The following is a 22,687-nucleotide window of genomic DNA, read 5'->3' as shown; positions in this document are numbered from 1 at the left end:
CGAGGGGTGGGGAAGGAGGACTGTAGTGTGGGTTTCTTCCTTCTGTGGCGATCTGAGACACTGCACCGTGTCCCTGACTTGCCTCGCTTCGTCTCTTATCCTCAACCCACAGGCTCAGCTGTCTGGCAGCTCATCGCATCCTTCCTGAGGCTCCCAATCTCGGGGACTCACTGTATCGTCGGGGCCACCATAGGGTTCTCCCTCGTCGCAATTGGTACCCAAGGTGTGCAGTGGATGGAGCTGGTCAAGATCGGTAATTGGCATTTTCTTTTACGTATAAGAAGGAAAGTTTACATTTTCTAGAGTAAGTGTTATTAAAAGTTACCATTATGTTTTTTCCTTTAAATGTTCATGTATGCTGATAATATGTTTTCCCTTAAAATTTCTGTTAGCAAAGATGGTGAACTGTTAGGCTTTTTTTTTTTTTTTTTTAACTCTGGATGCTCTTATCAAATGCCGCATTGTCATTCAGCTTTGAAAACCAGTGTCTTATTTGCTGTTCACAGGGAGTTAAGAAATTTACCTGGTTGAAATCAGTCTGTAGTCAGAGAAAAACTTTGGGCCCTTGTCTAGGAGTCAGCGTTCCTGGTGCTGGGGAAGTGTGGAAGTGAGGTACTCACCCCCACTGCATCCAGGAGTCCTCCCCACCAGCCTACCAGGTGCTCCTTCTGCACTGTGGGCTGCCCAGTGGGGACTGTTTGGAGAGGTCTGACAGCTTGCTTCCTGCCTCTGACTTCTTCAGCGAGAGGAAAATCCATCGAACCCCATAAGTACCCACACGCCCACTGCGAAAAACACTCTCTCACCCACCTCCGTCATTTTATGAATCATAGTAGCCTCTGAGGCCTGAACAGACACCTGACCTGCCAGGCAGGACACAAACAGCCAGAGAACTCACCTGATCCCAGGAAACTCACCTGAGATCCCCGGAAGCTCACCTGAGATCCTAGGAAGCTCACCCGAGATCCCCAGCTCCTGAAACAGTGGTTCGATTCCAGCTGCACTTTAGAATTACCTGGGAGAGCAATAAAGATATCAGTGCCCAAACCCCTTGCCAAACCTTTGAAATCAGAATTCTGTAGCTGGAGCCGGAGCATTAACTGGTTTTCGGAAACTCCCGCAGATGTTTCTAGTGCGTGGCCAGAGGCTGCGGAACGCCAGGCTGGCCTTGGAATATGAAAGGGACGGGGCCCGCTTTTCAGCTGGCCCCGCAGCTGGCACAGGAAGGGGCTCAGTGGGAATCAGAGGAATCGTCTGCAGAGGCCAGAGCTGGGGTGGCCGCGTGCATGGTGGGCTGGAGGAGTTCATGCTTGTCGGGGTGGGGCTTGTGTCTGAGGGTGGCAACCCCCTTGTGGAGGTCAGTGGGTTTGTTGAGTTCTGAGTTAAAGGTGAATGATTCTAGGAATGTTTGTTAATGTGTGTGCTGTATGTTAGTTACCACTTTTTATGTAAATAGGACCTGAATTGTGTAGAATTTTAACATTCATTGGATTTTCTTTTAATTATTCAGTTGCTTCTTGGTTTATATCTCCACTGTTGTCTGGTTTCATGTCTGGCGTGCTGTTTGTACTGATCAGAATGTTCATCTTAAAAAAGGTAAGCGAGTTTATTATCTTTTTTAGTTAAGTTTTAGAACTAAATTTGGTTCTGCTCAATAAAAATTAATAGTGAGAGGGCTCAGAGGGGTAATTACTAAGGCACAGCCCCCGATGTTGGAATCAGACATTATTATAATGCAGGCTGAGGACTCGGGTGGAGTGCCTGGGGGGCCCCCCCGGAACCAGGACTGGACGCGAGGTGCCCTGCACTATGACTTAGTTCACTGGTCAGCATTCCTGGGCACTAATGCTCACACCTCAAAAAGGAAAGACAATGATTTTGTGACCGGTAAACAGAACAGAGTGAGATAGTGTTACGATTTTGAAACTGCCCAGCACTAAAAACAACTGGAGAATTTTTTTTACCCAGATGGAAGGTATTTTCTGTTTTCTAATGGGGAAGGGAAGCGTGAGACACTGGATTTTTTTTCTGTCCTTGAGGACAAGATAAAAAGCAGGAATTACACCTATGGGGGTACATTTTTTTTAATCAAAAATAAAATGAGATGAAAATGAAGACTTACTGAGATCAGTGTTCTAGGGGAACGTAAGGGGTTATTGCAGCGCTTTATAAGCCCTGCCGCTTGCCCTTGGTCTCTTCGGCACACGCCAAGCCCATCGGACGCGCCTGCCTGGAGCTGTGTCCTTACACGGCTCTTCTTCGAGTCAGGCTGAGGTCTCTTGGGTAATCACACACTGACCGTCCCTTCTCCCAGGCTCCTGCTGTGCCGGGGCCTGTTAGCATCTTGGCAGGTGCCTGGTAAGCCTCCCCCTTTTATTTCTGCTGCCCAGGGCATCCCTGCCAGGCGGGCTCCTGCCCCTCCTCTGCCCCCAGGTGTCCCTCCCCAGGAAGCCCCGCCTCCCACCCCAGCTTCCACTGGGCTCCTCCCTTTGTGTCCGCACAAGCGCCTGCCTTCTCATCACTGCACTCTCCCATCGTGCAGGGATTTATTTCCTGCTTGGCTCCCGGTTCACTCTTTGTGAGGTCTGTTGAGAGTGGACACCATGACTCCCTGCTCACATGTGTAGGCAGTGCCCAGCTCTGCCCAGCCCTTCCGAGGCGCCGGCTGAGTGTCTATTGAGAGAGAACAAAGGCTGCTTGGATGGGTGACAGGTGATGGGTGGGTGGAAGGAAGGAAAGAAAGGAGGAGGAAAGGAGACGGGGCTCGGTGAGGCAGCTGTCCTCGTGTGTTAAGAATAGGTTCTCTGGGGCCTTCCCTGTGGCCCAGGGGTTAGGAGTCCATACTTCCAATGCAGGGGTTGAGGGTTTGATCCCTGGTCAGGGCACTGGGTCCTTGCATGCCCCGTGGCGAGGCAAAAAATAAAAAGAGTAGGTTATTTAAGAAAACATAAGGTGATTCAGTTACAGCACACACACAGAAGACTTTACACCTTCATAAGTTACCAGTTGGGAGTCTATCTTCAGCAGCTGTTGTCCCCAGAAAAGAACAGTTTGGAAGCAGAGGTGGCAGGCATGTGAGCATGTGGGCGTTCTGCTTTTGGTTCAGCCCGGGTTCCTGTCCCGGGCCCATGGCAGATCAGGGGACAGCACGCTCCTCCCAGGCCCTGCCCGCCCCTTCACGCCTGCCCTTCGCCTGCCGGCTCCTGAGCCTGGCCGGGACTCCCGTGCGGCTGCGTCACCTCCCACCTCGACTCTCAGTGCTCCTGACACCTCACTCCATTCACTCCAGCCTCCTGACGAGTGCTGGGGGCCGCTAGAGACCTTCTAGGCGGGCTCTTGATGCGCTTAGGTTCTGCAAACGGGCTTAATTTCTACACGTCTGCGTTTGACAGTAGGAACCTTTGAGGTAGTCTCTCCTGATCCTGACTCCTGTAGCTCACATCAAGAGGAGGGCATGGCAGCCCGCTGCAGTATTCTAACCTGGAGAATCCCGTGGACACCGGAGCCTGGTGGGCTACTCCATAGGGTCGCAAAGAGTCAGACACGACTGAAGTGACTTAGCATGCACACGTGCTACTGATCCTGACTTCTGTAGCTCTCATCAATGTTTAGACCTAAAACAAAAAAGGAAATGTTTAGACTTGATTTTCCTTGTAATAGGGTAGGTAATAGATTCACATCAATGTACAAGAGTGTTTTACACAGTCATTAGAAATTAGCCCCTTTTTGAATTATTTAAGCAACACCTACGTGCGAGTGCTACGTTGAGTTCCCAGTTCATATTTTTGCTTCAGAATTCTCTGTGGATCCAAACCCTCAAACTCTACATTTTCCCTCTGTGAACTCGAAATTTCTAATATTCTCCCAGGTGATATTTTGCCTTAAACACATGCAGTACTGTTCTTCTTGAAACATTAGATTTAGGAAATGTTGTACCAGAAGCTGAAGGTTGTTAAAAAAAAAAATGTTTTCTTAGACAAAGAGCCCACAGTTCTTTTCCAGTGTGACAGTTGAAGGTGATATGCTCTACTTTGTGAAAAGATTTGGAAACTCATAGCACATAGTTGGAGAAGGCAATGGCACCCCACTCTAGTACTCTTGCCTGGAAAATCCCATGGGCTGAGGAGCCTGGTAGGCTGCAGTCCATGGGCTCGCGAAGAGTCAGACACGACTGAGCGACTTCCCATTCTCTTTTCCCTTTCATGCACTGGAGAAGGAAATGGCAACCCACTCCAGTGTCCTTGCCTGGAGAATCCCAGGGACGGGGGAGCCTGGTGGGCTGCCGTCTATGGGGTCGCACAGCGTCGGACACGACTGAAGCGACTTAGCAGCAGCAGCAGCACATAGTTCTGTATTTACTTTATGTATTTCAACACAGCAAACATATCACAGAGTCACATAAAATCTAGTAGTAACGCCGTGGTGTTGAAGTCACTTGACTTTCTCAGGGCGTCCTTGGAGGGTCAGGTCTGAAAATATTTGTGGAAGGTGGATTTAGGGGGCCAGTGTGCACATCGTTAGAATAGCGAGCGCCCTGGGTTCTGAAGGGGAGGCTAGCTCAGGGCTTGGGTCCTGGGAGCTGGCCTCACCAGCAGCCCTTCTCTGTCCCCAAGTGTCCTGCCAGCCCACACGGTCCCTGTGCTTTGATGTTTCTGCTGGTCCCCGTGGCGGCCCTTTGACACAGCGCTCGTGTGGGAGGGACAGCCCAGGCCAGCACTGGGTCTGGGGGTGCACACAGCCCCGGGAGGGGCTTTCCCCGAGCAGCACTGCATGTCATCTTGCCCACCTGCAGACACCCCTGGAGTCCTGACCTGCCCCCTCATCTCCTTACCCTGCAGGAGGACCCCGTTCCCAACGGCCTCCGGGCGCTTCCCGTATTCTACGCCGCCACCATCGCCATCAATGTCTTCTCCATCATGTACACCGGAGCCCCAGGTAAGAGCCCTCAGCCGGCGGGCGTGTGAGAGCCCAGCCTGGGTGGTGGACTTGGGCCTGGCGCTGTTGCTGGCCGCCAGCCAGAAGCGCTACTCCGCTCGTAGTCATTACGGAGCAGAGCCAAGAGTAGGAGGTACAGTTTCTTGGTTTACATATTCAAGAGAGGTGTGAAATAGAAAAGGCAGAGACTCGGGTTAAAAAAAAGATGATTAACATCCCCTTCCTGGTGCTGAGTCACAGGACGCGATGTGCCAGCCCGAACCTCCCCGAGCTGGGGACCCGGGGGCGGGGGAGGAGGGGGCACGTGTAAACAGTAGGTTCTCACCCCCAGGCAGGGTTGGGGGGCTGTCACGTGTCCACACCACAAATATCCACCCCCTACCCCCAGTGCTCATCAGACCAGTAAGTCCAGTCACTAGAGCTGTGCTTTTTTTGTCCCCCGATCCTCAAACCAGTGATACTTTTGTTTTCAGAGATACTCCTTTTCTTCCCGTTCTGATGGCCTGTGTTCTTTTTTCCCAAGGGCTTGGGGTGGGGCCTGGTTAAGAGTCCCTTTCTTTAACATTTTTAGTAGGTAAAGCACTTTAACACAGTATTTGCACACATCTCCGTGTTGATGAGCTCATAGGGGCCTCACTCAGCATCTCCGTCCGAGTTTCTGCGGAGAGGATGGTGGAGAGGGGTGCCCATTTCTCCCTGGGATGGGCCTCCTACGGCCAGATCCTGACACACCCGTCATCGTGGGGGCGTCCAGTCAGCAGAGAGGCTTGCGGTGGTGTTTTCCTTCTCGGTAATGTCCATTAAGGATTCATATTCAGTTATGGGCCATATCTGACAGAAGTCTCCCTGTCTCTGTTGAAAAGATAAAGCTTCTGCTAAATGGTGCGTCCTTACAGTCGAAAGCACCCTCTTCTGAAATGGGGGAAATCCTTATTAAGTTTGCCAGCGGGGTTTTCTCAAGGCAGTTTCTCTCAGGCTTTAATAGCCGTATCTAACTATATGTTTGTGTGCTTCACTCTTTCCGAATGGTTCTTTCTAATTCTATTTCTTTTTTATTTTTGGCTGCGCTGGGTCTCCCTTGCCGCGCGTGTGGGCTTTCTCTGGCTGCGGCGAGCCAGGGCTGCCCTCTAGTGCGGTGCCTGGGTTTGTCGCCGTGCTGGCTTCTCTTGTTGCGGAGAACGGTCTCTAGGTGCCCCGAGGCACACGGGAGCTTCCCAGCACAGACCCATTACACCCTGCGTCGTAGGCAGATTCTTTACCCCTGAGCCACCAGGGACGTGCCACACCCCGCCGTGATTCATAGCACCGCGTAACCTACTTTGGCGTCTTCGCAGCATTCAGAACATGGCTCTTACAGCTTTGAAGAGTTGAGGTCAGGGCTTTCAGATTTCAGGGGCAGGGGTAGGGGGAGCGGTGAAGCATCACAGCTGCTCTAAGTTACGTGAAAAGTGCAAGGTCAGTGTCATGGTGAGCTGGAGAGAGGTGGGACCCCCGCCTCGGACAACAGCAGCCAGATGGCCCTTCGGCTTGACCATTCAGAGCATGAAGTGTATTTGTCAAAGGCTGTTTCCATGATCCATTAAAAAAACAAAAAGCAGAGACAGAGAGGAAAAGCAGTTCTACAGTGTGAAGGCCGCCCCACCCCAGGTCTGTGCATCTCTCGAAGCTTTCGCGGGGTGCCGGGTGGGCCCCGGAGCACCAGGGGGGAAGTCACCTGGAGCAGAGAGACGCCCTGTTCACCCGAGCGCTTGTTCTTGGTTTTACTCAGCTCCCAGAGCCCAAGTGAGCTGAGCAGAAAGAGGAGCAGCCATTGATGACCAGACGCCTCCTGTGCTAGTGATAAAAGAGATTAAGCAAAGGAAGGCGAGAGGGCCTTTGTCAGACAGAGTCCTAGAAATAGGAACTGGTGGAAATGAGAATCACTTCTTTCTAAAGTCTGCATTTTTTTTCTAGCCTCTATTTCTGTCTCTCCCTGGTTCTTGATCTGAATGTCAGAAGACCACAAATGTATGATTTTTATTAGAATTTGACTTTTTCTAGACTTACCTATTTTTTCCATCACTTCTTTTTCTCATCTTTTAAAAGAATATTTTAATTTTAATTTTTTATATTTTGGCCATCGCTTAGTTCCCCGCCCAGGGATCAAACCTGTATCCCTTACGTTGGAAGTGTGTAGACTTAACCGCTGGACTACCAAGGAAGTCCCTCTTTTTCTCACATTTGCTGCAGTTTTATTGCAAATTTGCTAGGAGAGTCAGATTACTAAGAGATTAAATTACGCTAGAGAAGTGAAGCTATAAAATGAAGGAGGCAACCAAGGATAATATAAATACTTCATCGAGAAGTTTTGAAGAATAATTTAAAAAAATGCTTTTATTGAGCTGAGTTTTAAATGAATTAACTCTTCTAGGAAATCAGTAATATTGCCAACATCTCCTGACAGGTGGGAAATAGGCACAGTGAAGCTGGCTGAGTGCCGAGGCCGTGAAACTAGCGAAGTACAGAACAGACTTGGAAGTGGGCAGCCTAGTTCCAAGCCCCCGTCAGGGTATCCCGTTGGCACACGACGGGGCAGGGGTCAGACACCCAGCATCTAGTCCCTGGTCCCCGATGTCACTGTAAATGACGATCAGAATACATCAGCCTCATACATCCTGTCCTTTCTCCTCACTCTCTTTAAAGATGGCTTCCAGGGAGTTCCCTGGCTATGCAGTGGTTGGGACTTGGTGCTTTTACTGCCAGGGCCCAGGTTCAATCCCTGGTTGGGGAAAATAAGATCCCATGAGTCATGAAGCTCAGCACCAACCCCCCGCCCCAGAAAAAGGCTTCTAAAAATTTGGAAATGATGTGGTTTAGTATCTATTTAATGTCCAGGTAGTGTGAAGAGGGTGGCTGCCCCTCTGTTTGGGAATACCGGGAAGTCGGTACAAGAACCTTGGTGATGGATACTCACCTGGGAACACAGGCGACGCTCCTCGTGCTGGGAGGAGCTTCCTCTCCCTGAGCCTCTGCGCCTCATAAAGGAGAGACGGGTGGGCGGGAACCGCTGTGAGAGGGAGGCCACGAGACAGGAGGTGCGCGGGCAGAGCGCTGAGCTCGGGGGCTGCTCACGAGGGCGCTTTCTGTGCTCGGGGGCCCGGGGTGCGGTTTCCTTCACTGCCATCGGCCATCTCTTCAGCCTTTCGTCTCCGGCGTGTCCTGAGACAGCTTGTCTCTGTCTCGCCACACACGCTGCTGTGGGAGCTTTTCCTTACTTGAAGTTTGGGGGTGAGGGGTTTTGCATAGGGAAGGAAGGAGGTCAGGACAGAGGGTCCAGCCAGAGTCAGAAAAGGACTTTGCTGAGGTCTTGGCTCTGGAGAGTGTTTCTAAATATCCAGTAGGTGAGTCCAAATCCTATTTTTATTTAAACATTGAAGGTTAACTCTGCCCTTGAAACTAAGACATTAATTCCATCCTGTCTCCACATGCCGGCTTCTCTGCCGTCCAGCTGGGTCGTCTGTAGCCCTGGCGTCATATCTGGGGACAAGTGAGCCGGGAAGACCCAGTCCTCTGCCTCTCACAACTGGCTGGCCTTTCTGCCGATTTTGAGATTTAATCTTCCTAGTCCTTTTCTTCCTTAAAACGTTTCCATTCAGTGTAAAGGCCTTAGAGATAAGAGGAAAGAATGAAATGTTCTAACAAAGAGTGGCGGCATCAACCTACCCTGTTGTAACTTTCAGAGATTCTGTAAGTGGCACTTTCCCGCATGGAGTTGAACCCGGTGGGTCCCCATGGGCTGAGTCATGGAGCTCTGGTTTGACTTCCTCCCTTCCTCCTCCCTAAATTATTTTGAAGTTGTTTATATCTTGGGCTTAGTTGGATTTGTTTTACTTTGCATTTGACGTGATTTGTCCCAGACGTCATCCTTATACTTCAGAGACTGAATTAGCACTCTTCAGAAAGTGTCTTTGCCTTTTTGTCCTTAAAAAAATAATTCATAAGAAGCAAAAATAACTTGAGGAAATAAAGTGGGTTGGGTTGGATAAATCAATTGGGTTGGGCTGGATACAAGCCTGAAGTTTATTTTTGATGAAGGGCTTCAGCTGGCGGGACCTGGTTTTTGTTCTGCCTTTCTAGAATGAATGCTGAGTGAGGTACATGGCACACGACTTTGTGGAGTTGGAGCAGATTAGCTAATGATGCTTCCCAAGTCCACGTGTGGTCCCTGCACCAGGAGCATTGGCATCACGTGGTCACTTGTCAGAAATGCAGATTCCCAGGCTTAGACCCGCTGAACTAGAAGCACAGCCCAGCAGTCCAGGTTTATGGGACGGAGCGCTCGGGGTGACCTGATGCTTGTGCGTTAGGAGGGTCCCTGCTCTAACCATCTCTTTACCTGCTGTTCTTCAGTTGCTAAGTTGTGTCTGACTCCTTGCAACCCCATGGCCTGCAGCACGCCAGGCTTCCCTGCCCTCCACTATCTCCTGGAGTCTGCTCAGATGCATGTCCATTGAGTCAGTGATGCCACCCCACCATCTCATCCTCTTCTGCCCTCTTCTCCTCTTGCCCTCAATCAGGGCCTTTTCTAGCATCAGGGTCTTTTCTAGTGAGTTGGCTCTTTGCATCAGGTGACCAAAGTTGGAGCTTCAGCTTCAGCATCCGTCCCTCCAGTGAATATTCAGGGTTGATTTCCTTTAGGATGGACTGGTTTGATCTCTTTGCAGTCTAAGGGACTCTCAACACTCTTCTCTGACACCACAGTTCAAAGGCATCAATTCTTCGGAGGTCAGCCTTCTTTATGGTCCAAGTCTCACATCCATAAAGGACTACTGGAAAAACCAGAGCTTTGACTATACAGACCATTTTATCTAATAACCCTAACCCTAATCCGAACCCTAGTAATATGATCCTTTCACCATACATACTGCTATCTTATCACAGTCCTTATATAAAGAGGTGCTCTTCAAAAGCCCTAACTCCTCACCAGCAGTTGAATTCTCAGACTCCACCAGGCCTGGTGTCTGGCTTCCCCAGAGTGGTCTGTGCCTGAGATGGGCTGCCTCCTCCTCCTCTTCCTCCTTCTCCCCTCCTCCTCCTTCTCCATCTTCTCTCCCTCTCCTCCCCCCCCCCCCCGCCACCCCCTCCCCTTCCCCCTCCTCCCACTCCCCTCCTCCCCCTTCTCCATCTTCTCTTCCTCTCCCCCTGCTCCCTCTCCCTCCATCTCCTCCTCCCCCTCCTCCTTCTCCCCTCCTCCCCCTTCTCTTCCTTTCCCACCTCCTCCCTCTCCCCTCCATCTCCTCCTCCTCTTCCTCCCCCAGTGGCAGCCCTTCTGGTCCAGCCCCAGGGAACCCAGAGCATCAGGCCCCCCTCGAGTCCCAGGTGACTCAGGAGAAGGAGCTTGATTCCCAGAGATGCTTGGTTTTTTACATTCCAGGCTGTAGGGAGCGGGCGTTGGAGCTGGGGTGGCTCCCAGCCCTGGGTGGGGAAGGCATGGGCTGAGAAGAGTCTCCAATTTCACTCAGAGGAGGTTTCAGGACAGAGTGATTTGAACTCACTCCCTTCTCAGAACTGTTGTAATTAAACCCTGGTTTGAGAAAGCTAGTACCATATGCAGGGGGAAGAAAGATCCCAATTATAGGACAGATTAGGAAAGAGCATTTTGTAATTTCAAAGTGGTGCTTCATCTTCTTAAAGTTGCCACAGGATTCCTCTTACCTAGGGAGCTCCTCCAGTGCTTTGAACATGTTGATCTGAAACAGAACAAACACTAGTGACTCCATTTATCAGGGAAGGGAGGACTAGCAGAAAGTGATTCTTCAAATGAGGTCAACTTGTGTGTGTGTGTCTGTGTGTGTGTGTGTTAGTTACTGTGGGAAAATGTCCACAGTATACTGTTACGTGAGAAATGCAGGCCCAGAACAATATATACAGTCTAGTTTACATCTATTAAATTTAAGGCAAAGTAAAAGAAATCCACACAAACACTCTGCATTAGATGTTTGTTTATCTCTAGAAAATGCCTGGGAAGATACACACCAAATATTTATCAGTGTTTCTCTGGGAAGTGGGTTCCAGAGGGGAGGACAGGAGGCATTTTCATATTTCTACCTCCTACAGTTTTGTATGGTTGATTTTTTAAAAGCTTTTTATATTATATTGGAATATAGTTGATTTACTGTGTTGTGTTAGTTGTAGGTGAGCAGCAAAGTGATTCAGTTGTACATGAATCTGTTTTTCTTCAGATTCTTTTCCCGTGTAGGTTATTACAGAATATTGAGCAGAGGTCCTGTGCTATACAGTAGGTAGGGCCGTGTTGATTATCTGTGACTGATCTTTTTATAATCTTGTATTATTTATCAAATTAAACCAGAGAAGACGAGAAGAGAGGGTGCAGGAGAGGTGGGTGAGAAGGGAACTAACACGGGCTAGAGCCTGAGGGGTTTGAGAGAAGCTCCATTTTCCCGCAGTAACTAACACACACACCACGTGGACCTCATCTATAGAATCATTTTTTACTCGTCCTCTCTTCGCTAATAAATGGAGTCACTAGTTTTGGTTCTGTTGTAGATCAACATGTTCAAAGCATCAGATTGTAACAGTGATTGTTGTGTGTGAAAACTAAGAACTGTGCCAAAGTCAGGGCTCGGAAGACTGTGAGTGGGTCTGACAGCTCTCTCTACTTGCTCCCCAAGGCCGTTGGATGTCCTGATCTTCAGGGGGTTTGGGAGAGAATTGCAAGGATGCCTGAGGTTTGAGCTGAATCACTATTCATCATATCTTTGCTGTTCAGAAAATGAAAGGGCTGGACATGAAAGGCCATTGAGGGTTGGAGCCAGGCCTGGGCTTCCGCGCGCCCAGTGTGGGCTCCTGGCAGCCGCTCTTGGCCGAGGGTCGGAGCAGTTCAAGCCCAAGCCGTGTCCTACTTTGCCTTCCCCGGGGTGCGGGCCGAGCCTCAGTGCCCTCTTGAGCATCTTATCCGAGGATAATTTGAGACTCTAGCAGGAAGGCCATTCAGTACCAAGTATTTTTGTCAAAAATTTTGTTGTAAAAAGTCTACCTTGAATTTTCAAAAGGAGAAAAGTTTTCCCCTGAAAGTACATTGATTGAAGGGCTTTTCTGTGCTGGATTTTTGCATTTCATTGATTTTTTTAATCCATGAAACTTGCTTCTGTATATTTAATACAATTTAGAGCTGGGTCCCCTAACTATTAGTCGGCATCTCTCACATGAGGCTTTAAAAGTAAGTCCGGCTGCTCTTTTTTTTTTTAATTGGAGTATAGTTGATTTACAGTGTTGTGTTCATTTCAGGTGTACAGCAAAGTTAATCAGTATTATATACATATACTTAACACATGTGATACATAATATGTATAATATATAAATACATAACTATATAAGTACACAATTTATAATATACAAGTCATATATAATATAAATTATGTAACTTATATGTAATGTGTAATTATATAATTACATATTAGGCATATATTATTTAATATACTCTTAATGTATAATATCGTGTATTATATATCATATGTATTCTTTTTTAGATTCTTTTCCCTTTAAGATTTAACCTTACAGGTTATTACATAATGTTGAGTATAGTTTCCTATGCTATATAAAAGGTCCTTGTTTATCTATTTTATATATAGTAATGTGTACCTCATGCAAAGAGTTGACTCATTGGAAAAGCCTCTGATTCTGGGAGGGATTGGGGGCAGGAGGAGAAGGGGACGACAGAGGATGAGATGGCTGGATGGCATCACTGCCTCACTGGACGTGAGTCTGAGTGAACTCCAGGAGCTGGTGATGGACAGGGAGGCCTGGCGTGCTGCGATTCATGGGGTCGCAAAGAGTCGGACATGACTGAGCGACTGATCTGAACTGAATGTGTATCTGTTGGGCTTCCCAGGTGGCTCTAGTGGTAAAGAATCCGCCTGCCAATGCAGGCGACGTAAGAGACGCAGGTTTAATCCTTGGATCGGGATGATCCCCTGGAGAAGGGCACGGCCACCCACTCCAGTATTCTTGCCTGGAGAACCCCGTGGACAGAGGAGCCTGGTGAGCTGCGGGCCATGGGGTCGCCTGAAGCGACTGAGTACGCAGTGTATGTCTGTTAATCCCAGGCTCCTGGCTTATCCCTCCCTCCTTTCCCCTTTGTAAGCAGAAGCTTATTTCCTGTCTGTGGGTCTGTCTCTGCTTCGTATATACGTTCATGCTGGTGTGTGCTCTCGATGCTCTGTTAATTTGCTAAATTGCTGGAATAGTTCGGTAAGAGCCAGTCCCCATTCTGTTCCTCTCTCTCTTTCTCACCATCAGCAACTCGCCCGTCTTCCTGGTTCCTTTGCTCTTCGCCATCTTACCCCCGCCCCTGGCTTTTCTCCCCTGTGTCTCCTGCCCTCTCACCCTCTGATCTTCCATCCAGTCCTGTGACTCAGAGGGTGGCTCCGGAGCTTCCTGGCCACTTTCCAGGCCAAACTGATGGTGAAGGCGGTTGTGATGGTAAAGACTCAGGAGCAGGTGACCCTGTGGCTCATCGTCCCCGCGAAGCATCATGAGCCTTGTGTATAGCCGGCCTCAGCCTGTCCCTTTCGGGTGTGGGTCCTGATGCCCTCCGGAGCCCATGTAACCTCAGCACAGAGATGGGCCTGCAAGGAGCACGTGGAGCGGCCCTGCTCTGCCCTGCTGAGGGCTCTGCTCAGAGGGGATGGAGGAGAAGGGGGCCTGGGAGCAACAGTGTCCACTTGCTCAGACACTCATCTCTCCAGCTCCTGGGCTTCATCCCCCTCCCTCAGTACCCAGAGCTCGCCTATCTTAGATCAGTTTAAGGTAGTGAGGCCAAAGTAGCCCAAGTGTCAGCTTTATCATCAGCTCAACCAGAAGCCGCAAAGGAGACAGGGAGGACTCTTCAAAAGCCAGGTAGTTTTAAGCCACAGTTGGTTTGATGTTGGTAATTAACAGTTACCATTCAGCTCAGCAAGAAACCACATTGGAGTGGTCCTTCCCCATGTCCGAACACTGACATGCAGACACAGAGCAGAAGCAGGAGCCCCGACCGCAGGCACAGCCGAGTGAGGTCAGCCTGAGTGGTTTTATAAGCAGCTCCAAGCCTGGATCTGGAGACAGAGCCAGGGCTGGGGCGGGGCTGCCAGCTGCCCCGGCACAGCCCCACATGGGGCCTTGCTTGCTGGTGTGTCCAGGCGCTGGAGGATGGAGCCGCCTGGCTACTGAGTGTCTGCTCCCACCAGTGACCCTTCCACGGTGCCAAGGCTGGGTAATTCTGGTTCTTACTTTCCATACTTATATATGAAAATCCTGACTCCCCATTTAGAGTATTAACTATCCATTCTCCCTCTTTCCATTACCAAAATGTCTAATAATACCTTACCTGAATAATTTCAAGCTGGTTCATATACATATATATAGAATGGTTCTTGTCCGACTCTTTGCAACCCTATGGACTGTAGCCCTCCAGGCTCCTCTGTCCATGGGATTCTCCAGGCAAGAATACTGGAGTGGGTTGCCATTCCCTTCTCCAGGGGATCTTCCTGACCCAAGGATCAAACTCAGGTCTCCTGCATTGCAGGTGGATTCTTTACTGTCTGAGCCACCCTTACTTTTTATAGAATGGTTAACAGTGAGCAGTTATACGCCAATGAAAAAAATAATGGAAAAAAGAAAGTCAGTTTTATATTTAAAAAAAGAACAGTTAATAGTAACAAAGCCTGTAGCATTAGAGGTTTATTTAAGAGCAGAGTTTTAAATAGTTCACTTATTTCAAACTTTAAAAAAAAAGTTTAACAATTTACAAAAGTGTGTGCTTATTATAAATTTTCAAAGTTAGCAGTATGAAAGCACAAAGTAAGTGCTGTAGGAGCCTTTAGCAAACAAACAAGCAGATAAATAAATAGACCTGATTTTGCTTCCCAAATGACTGTGAGTTTCTGCTTTTCAAGTTATTGAAGTTTCTTTACAGTTTTTTTTTTCCTTTGCCTTCTCTGCTTTTGTCACTGTCCATGGGCTTGTGACTAAGAGCCCTTCTCTCCTTCTATTTAGAAAGAATGTGGTATAATGTTGAGGGCCTTGGGCTTGGGAGTGAGATGCCGGGGTGGGGAGCCTTGTGCTTCAGATGGACAGTGTAGAGCGCAGGGAGCGACCCCTCCTGTGTTCCATCCCTCCACGGGAATGACCGCTGGTTCTTCCCAGAACTTTTGCGATCTGTTCAGGAGTGTAGATTTGGCCGTGGTGGAGGGGGGGACGGCGGTGTTTCTCTTCTAGACGTAAGCTGGGTGGTGCTGCACACACCGTGATCTCGCTGGCCTTTCTCACTTAACTAGACAAGAGCATCACTTCTTATCAGTCCATTTATCTCGACCTTATTTTATGCCATGCACCACGCTGACTTCCCACTTCCATGACGACGCGTGTGTCGGTTGTCTTGCAAACTCTTGCTGTTACAGGTAATGCTCTAGTGAGCACTCTCATGCCTGTCTCCTTGTGCTTGTGCAAGGATGCACCTGTGGGTATCTGAATCACACCTGTGTCACCAGGGGAGCGGGGCTCGGGGCCCTGCAGGGCAGGGAAGCCTGATGTCTCTCCACCTTCCACCTTTTTATTGACTGAGGGAATGGCAACTTTGTGTGCTGGACCGGATAGCAATGAAAAGCTTTTCTGTGTTGTAATTCCATGAGTTGGCCCTTGAAAGAAGAATTGAGCTTGAAAGTCAGTATCCTTTGACAACACTTTTCTATCTAAGCTGACTTTTTTTTTTAAAACAATAAAAGGGTTTATTTATGCATATGGAAGCCTTCACAGAAAAGAAATGAGCACTAAGAGAAGCAGTCAGACTTCAGGACTTCTGTACCGTGGAAAGAGACTAGGAAACATACAGAGGAAACTAACAGGAGAGAAGAGTTAGTGTGGCGAGGTCTGTTTGTGCAGACCCATCTGGGTGGTGGTGCCTGGTCTCCAGTGATGGGAGTCACTCTCCTCTTCCTGGAACAAGGAAGGCACATTTCTCCCAAGAAATTTATGCCCTGTTGTCCGGCAGTTACAAAGCGGGGCAGCAGACTCTTCCTGCATCTGCTGTTTCTCAATTTAAGCTGACTTTTACAAAGGTTTGTGTGTGTGGTCCAAGCATCATGTCCATTTAAAGCCGGGCTGCTGACTATTGAGAAACCAGAGAGGCGGCCGTCAGCCTTGCTGTGGCCGCTGCAGCCCTGAGCTTCGGGGTGCCCAGGGAAGGCGGCGGCAGGCATCGGGAGGGCAGATAGACCCCTTCTTACCCCCGTTTGTCCATTCGGGAATTTAGGTATTGAGATAATACTGTAAATGGGTTTATTCCCAACTTAATATGTTGTTTGTGCCAAGTTGGTCGCTTTTTAATGATTAGTCTACTCACTGAGTTAACAACAGTCACAAGGTAAACAGTATATCTCAATTATTTTTTACAGTTTTATAATTCATTTATCTGGCTGCGTTGGGCCCTCATCGTGGGCTTTCTCTGCTTGTGGAGGGGGGGCTACTCCTTGCCGGGGTGCGTGGCCTCTCACGGCAGCAGCTTCTCCTGCTGCGGAGCTCTGGCACCCTAGAGCAACAGGGCCGCAGGGTGCGGGGCTCAGTTGCTGCGTTGCACAGGCTTAGTTGCTCCAAGGCATGTGGAGTCTTTCTGGACCAAAGGCCCGTGTCTCCTACCCTGAGAGGTGGATTCTTATCTACCACATCACCCGGGAAGTCCCGGTCGTGTAACACAAGACTTTGTTCCCCAGAAAAAGTCTAGCACGGTGTTGTGGCTGAGAGCTTTATTAATCACAGGATCCAGACGACGCACTTCAGGGTCAGGGAATGGCAGGAGTGGGGATGTCACACCCGACTTTGGAGACGTGTCCAGTGACAGCTGTGTCCCCTCTGTCCCCAGTGATGGGCCTGGTCCTCCCCATGTGGGCGATTGCCCTCATCTCCTTCGGGGTCGCGCTGCTATTTGCCCTCTTCGTGTGGCTCTTTGTGTGTCCGTGGATGCGGAGGAAGATAACAGGTAAGTGCTTTTCTGTTCTTCTGATTTGCAAAAAGGCTCTGATTCCTAAGCCTGCAGGCATCATGCACCGTGATCCTGAGTGACAGAGGGAATATAACCACGGTCAGGCCGGTCCCTGTCTCAGGGTGCCTGCCTGCTTTCTGGCTCAGACTTTTCCTGGATATCTTGGGATCTTGGTGAGAATGAGGTCCTTGTTGCCGTGGGTAACAGCAGGTAACAAATCAGCAGCATAGCACTGCCCTCCCTCAAGAATGGCAGAAGGTAAAAAGACCAGATTCCGAGTGTGATAACTGGAATTCCCACGCGTCTGTGGTGAAATAAAAACTGGTACAACGATGGGAAAAGTTCGTTTAGCAGTTTCCTATGAAGTTAAGCAAACATTCACCATATGACTTAAGTAATTCCACCCCTAGGTGTTTATCCAAGAGAAGAAGTGAGATTCGTACACAAATTAAGTCATACTAGCCACCAAGTGGAGACAAGCCACAGGCTCATTAACAAGTGAGTGGATGACCAAACTTCATACAGCAGAGGGCGGATGAGCAATGAAGAAGACGAACTCCCAGGAGGAGCCACACACAAACAAACTCATCCTGTAGGCCCCCAGAGGACAGCCATCCCCAGCCACCAAAACCAGGGGCTGCTGGAGACACTGCAGAAGGGAATGTGAGGGGACTTCGCAGGGACAGAGGGAGCTTTAGAGACAGAAGGGCACTTTAGGGACAGGACAGAGCTTTGCAGTCACAGGAGGGAACTTTGCAGGACTCTGTCTTAATTGAGGGGTAGTTATAGTCTGTACTCGTTTGTCACAGGTCGTCTACCTGCACATTTTAAAAGGTATAAATTTCATTGTACAGAAACTATACCTCTGTGAATGCAATTTTTAAAAAAAGACGACCCTGGCTTAGAAAACTGCAGGAGCTGTTTTCCTGTCACTGGCAACATGATTGAATTCCAAGCCTTATGGCCACACGCTTTTACAGGGCTCTCAAAAGAAAAGAAGTATTTCCTTTTGGCCTCAGAGTGTACCTTACAATCATGGTTTGATCCGGACATATCTGAATTTGAAACCCACATTTCAAAGAAAAACTGAACAACCGAGGAGACGTTACCACGCTTATGAATGGGAAGGCTCAATACCAGAAAGATGTCCGTTCTCAAATCGATCTGTACATTTAATGCAATTTAAATAAAAATCCCAGCAGGATATTTTGTAGATTTATACAAGTCACTTTAAGAATGAATATGGAGGACTTCCCTGCCGGTCCGCCTGCCATTGCAGGGGACAGGACCCCAGGAAGATCCCTCATGCCGAGAGCAGCTGAGCCTGTGAGCCATAATGAAGGGCACACCTTGTCACTGCAACTAGAGGGAGCCCTCACTCAGCAAGGAAGACCCAACACAGCCAAAAAGAAACAATTCATTAATTTAAAAAATTTTATAGGGAAAGGGACTGGAATGGCCAAAACAAATTTGGAGAAGAGTAAAGTTGAAGGACCCATGCCACAAAGAGCTACAGGAGAGTGTGGAAGTGGCGAAGAGATAAACACCTAGATTAACAGAACAGGATAAAGTCCAGAAACAGACCGGCAAATATGGCCAACTGATTTTCAACAAAGTCAGTTGTTGAAAATCACTGATATAATCAATGGTACGGGAATAACTGGGCATCGAAGGCCAAAAAAAGAACCTTGACCTAAAGCCTTATACCTTGCAAAAAAAAAAAAAAAAAAAAATTAACTCAAGATCCATCATAAGTATAAATGTAAAGTAGAAAACCATGAAACTTTGGGAGCAAAAAGAGGAAAACTTTTGGGACCTTGGGTAGAGCAAAGAGTGTTTAGGTTTGATACCAAAAACACAATTCATAAAAGAAGTTGGTAAATTGCACTTCATCAAAATTGGAAACTGTTGCCCTGTAAGGAACACTGCTGCTACTGCTGCTGCTGCTAAGTCGCTTCAATCGTGTCCCACTTTGTGTGACCCCATAGACGGCAGCCTACCAGGCTTCCCCGTCCCTGAGATTCTCCCGGCAAGAACACTGGAGTGGGTTGCCATTTCTTTCTCCAGTGCATGAAAGTGAAAAGTGAAAGTGAAGTCTCTCAGTCGTGTCCGACTCTTTGCGACCCCATGGACTGCAGCCTACCAGCCTCCTCCATCCATGGGATTTTCCAGGCAAAAGTACTCGAGTGGGGTGCCATTGCCTTCTCCGTAAGGAACACTATTAAGAGAAAAGACAAGCTGCAGACTAAGAGAAAGTGTTTGCAAATCCTCTAACAAAGGACTTGTATTCAGAACATATGAAGAAAGCTCAGAAAATAACCCGATTTAAAACAAAAATTTTAAATAGCTGTTTCACCAAAAAAAGATACATGAATGGCAAATGAGTCCTTGAAAAGCTGCTCAACATCAGAAATACAGATTAAAATCACAATGAAGTATTCCCACACATCTATTTTAATGGCTTTAAAAAAAAAAGGATAGTGCTAAATGCTGACAAAGATGAGGCGTGGCTGGAATGTTCATTCATGCACTCCTGCTGGGAACGTGAAATGGCACAGCCGCTCAGAAAAGGAGTGTGATGGTTTCTTATAAGGTTAATCACTTACCCACTCCTAGGTGTTTACCCTAGAGAAGATGCACATTTAAATTCACACAGAAGCCTGGAGATGAATATTTATAGCAGCTGTATTTGCTATCACCAAAAACTAAAAGCCTGGATTATCTACAGAACACACACACGTATTTCTGGAAATAAATACATCCACATATTAGACTGCTACTTGGCAGTGAAGATTGAGCCTGCACCAGCATGGATGAACCTCGGGTGCCATGGTTAATCGTGCCACGTCGGAGGAGCCAGCCTCAGAAGCACATGTCTTATGGTTCCATTTACATGACATCTGGAAAAGACAAAACGGTAGGGACAGAGACCAGACAGGTGGTTGTCAAGGGCTAGGGCAGAGGGGCTGACTACAGGGATAGGCGTTATAGGAATCTAGACTTTTAAGATTTTTTTTTTTAATATGGACTATTTTTAAAGTCTATTCAATTTGTTACAATATTCCTTCTGTTTTATGTTTCGGTTTTTTGGCCACAAGGCACATGGGATCTTGTGGGGATCTTAGGTCCCTGACCAAGGACTGAACCTGTGTACCCTGCATTGGGAGGTGAAGTCCCAGCCACTGGACCGCCAGTGAGATCCCTAGACATTTTTTAGAATCAGAATTCTACACAAACACAGCCAGTATACCACATGCAAGTTTTAAAAACTAATAATTAAAACACTACATTAGTACATACAACTTCAAACTAAGTAGTGATTTCACACTATGACGGATTCATATCCAGCTGCTTCTTCCTCTCCTGTGTAGCCGCCCCCTGCTCTTGGTTGAGAAGGAACCCCCACCCCCCACCCCCTTAAACATTCTGCTTGTCTGGTTTAACCCCAGTGGGAGTGATAAACTAAACTTGAATGCTCTTGACGTTTAAAGCTTTTTCTGATTGTTGTTGTTCAGTTGCTAAGTCGTGTCCGACTCTGTGACCCCATGAACTGTAGCACGCGAAGGCTTCCCTGTCCTGCACTACTTCCCTGAGTTATGGACCATAAAATCTTTGCTCCCACCTTTAGGCTGTAATGTTACAGTAGGAAACTGACATTACTACCCATTCTGGCTTGCCAAGGGATTTTTTTTGGCCAATAACATGTATTTTGACATTTCAACATACAGGTACCTTGTTCTATTAAGTACAGACTATGGTTAAGGGCATGGACAGAGAGTAAACTGACTGCATGTTACTACCTGGGTGACCTTCAGCAAGTGATTCAGTCTCTGTGGGCCTCAATTTGCTCATTTATAAAATAGAGAAAATGGTAATACCTGTTTCATACGTTAGCACGTTTGGGGGGGACTTCCTGATGGTTCAGTGGTTAAGACTCCATGCTTCCACTGCAGAAGCCCAGGTTTGATCCTTGGTTGGGGAGCTAAGATCCAACAAACTGCACAGTGTGGCCAAAAACAAGAAAAAAAAAAACCAAAAAACACAATTTAAAAAATCTGTTATTATAATCTTTACAGATACTAACTTTTCTCGTCTACATTGTAAGCAGTTTGAGGTCAGAAACCTGTGTGTACCTTTATTTATTCCTTGTAGTAAACAAACTTAGTTTTATTTTTTTTTTAATCTGTCTTTTAGATTTAGATAAATATAGAGATAGAGGTATAAAGATTGAGGGCAGGAAGAGAAGGGGACGACAGAGGTCGAGATGGTTGGATGGCATCACCGACTCAATGGACGTGCGTTTCAGCAAGCTCTGGGAGATGGTGACAGACAGGGAAGCCTGGTGTGCTGTAGTCCATGGGGTCGCAAAGAGTCGGGACACAACTGAGCGGCTGGACAGCAACAACAGAGACAGAAGTGATCTGTCTGGGTAAATACAGAAATGAGGCTGATGCATGAGTGTATCCGGCCGAGGACCCGAGAAGACTGTCCGTGTCAGTTGGGTAGGTTAGAGCGTAGACGTTTCCTCAGGGAAGTGTGAGGCAGCAGAACCATGAACCCACATACCAGATCTGATTACCAAGAGTGCGCTCCAGCTTCAAAACCACTTTTTGAAAATCCCTGGTTTCTTTTGGAAGTAGACGATATTTAACAGTAAGCAGAATCTCTCTGTTCCTTTTGAGGAAAATGATTTACTTGTTTCCTAAGACTTGGTGACCTGAGGAAATCTGAGCACAGTCTCTTATTGAACAGAAGAAAGCAGACAGACCCTAACAGTATCTATGAAGACAAAAAGGATAAACATTTCAGTGATTCTGAGGTCAGTTTAAGAAAACAGAAGGCCGGGCTAGATGGCTGTAGAATTTACAGAATGTTTACCTTGGGAACCAGATCTAATCCTATCTTTTTTGTTGCTTTTGGATGAGATAACTCAGGGCTGAGCCTCCATCTTTCCCTCCGTAGCTGAATTTTCTAGCCTGTTTCCCAGACTGAATTGTCCACTTTATTTTCCTTTTTTTTTTTTTTTGTTCCCAAAGTATGAAAGTATCATGATAAATATTTTTTTTTATATTCATTTGTCAAAAATAAGAATCCTCTTCCCAAATTTTCAGTTATGACTCTTTATTTTCTTCAGGCAAATTACAAAAAGAAGGTGCTTTATCGAGAGCCTCTGATGAAAGTCTCAATAAAATTCAGGAAGTGGAGTCTCCAGTATTTAAAGAGCTGCCAGGTGCCAAGGCTCACGACGACAGCACTGTCCCCCTCACGGGCTCAGCTGCGGAGCCCTCAGGGACCTCAGAAAGCATGTCAGGGGGTCACCACCCCCGGGCCCCATATGGTAAGTCCCTGGGGGCTGGGGTGGCATGGGGCAGAGGCAGTTTTGGGGGGCCAGTTGGCCTGCATGTGGCAATGAGGCTCCAGTGCACTCAAGTGTCCCCAGAGAAAACTCAGGGGCTGAAGGGCCCAGGGTTTGGTCAGTCCCAGAGCGGGCTTGTTCCTGTCCCATGACTTTCCTCCAAGAGCCATTTACCTGCAGTCTCCCAGCAGCACCTCTGGGCCCCTCACCTGTGTCTTCCACATGCAGTCACCTGACTGCCAGAGATCGGATTATCAGTTTATCCAGCTTTGTATACAAACACCTTCCTCCTGGGAGGTGCAGAGAGAAAGCTGACGTTGGAACCGGGGCGGTGGTCTCACTAGAGTAGTGCAGAAACCATCAGGGCCATCGTGAGGGTC

The 22,687-nt window shown here is 47.9% G+C and overlaps 1 protein-coding gene across 2 annotated transcripts in view; it reads left to right on the top strand.

Moving 5' to 3' along the window:
* Nucleotides 1-22,687, top strand: part of SLC20A2 (solute carrier family 20 member 2) — a 110,443-nt gene that overhangs the window by 68,380 nt on the left and 19,376 nt on the right. For both annotated transcript variants that reach the window (XM_052661409.1, XM_052661408.1), the window contains exons 3-7: nt 113-253; nt 1,511-1,596; nt 4,839-4,935; nt 16,832-16,948; nt 22,086-22,289. In XM_052661409.1, the coding sequence (XP_052517369.1) occupies nt 113-253; nt 1,511-1,596; nt 4,839-4,935; nt 16,832-16,948; nt 22,086-22,289 (645 nt within the window). The remainder of the gene's footprint in view (nt 1-112; nt 254-1,510; nt 1,597-4,838; nt 4,936-16,831; nt 16,949-22,085; nt 22,290-22,687) is intronic.

Source organism: Budorcas taxicolor, chromosome 24, assembly GCF_023091745.1.
Source record: "Budorcas taxicolor isolate Tak-1 chromosome 24, Takin1.1, whole genome shotgun sequence".
Taxonomy (NCBI): domain Eukaryota; kingdom Metazoa; phylum Chordata; class Mammalia; order Artiodactyla; family Bovidae; genus Budorcas; species Budorcas taxicolor.
The sequence above is the reverse complement of the archived record's forward strand: the minus strand, read 5'-3'. Positions and strand labels throughout refer to the sequence as shown.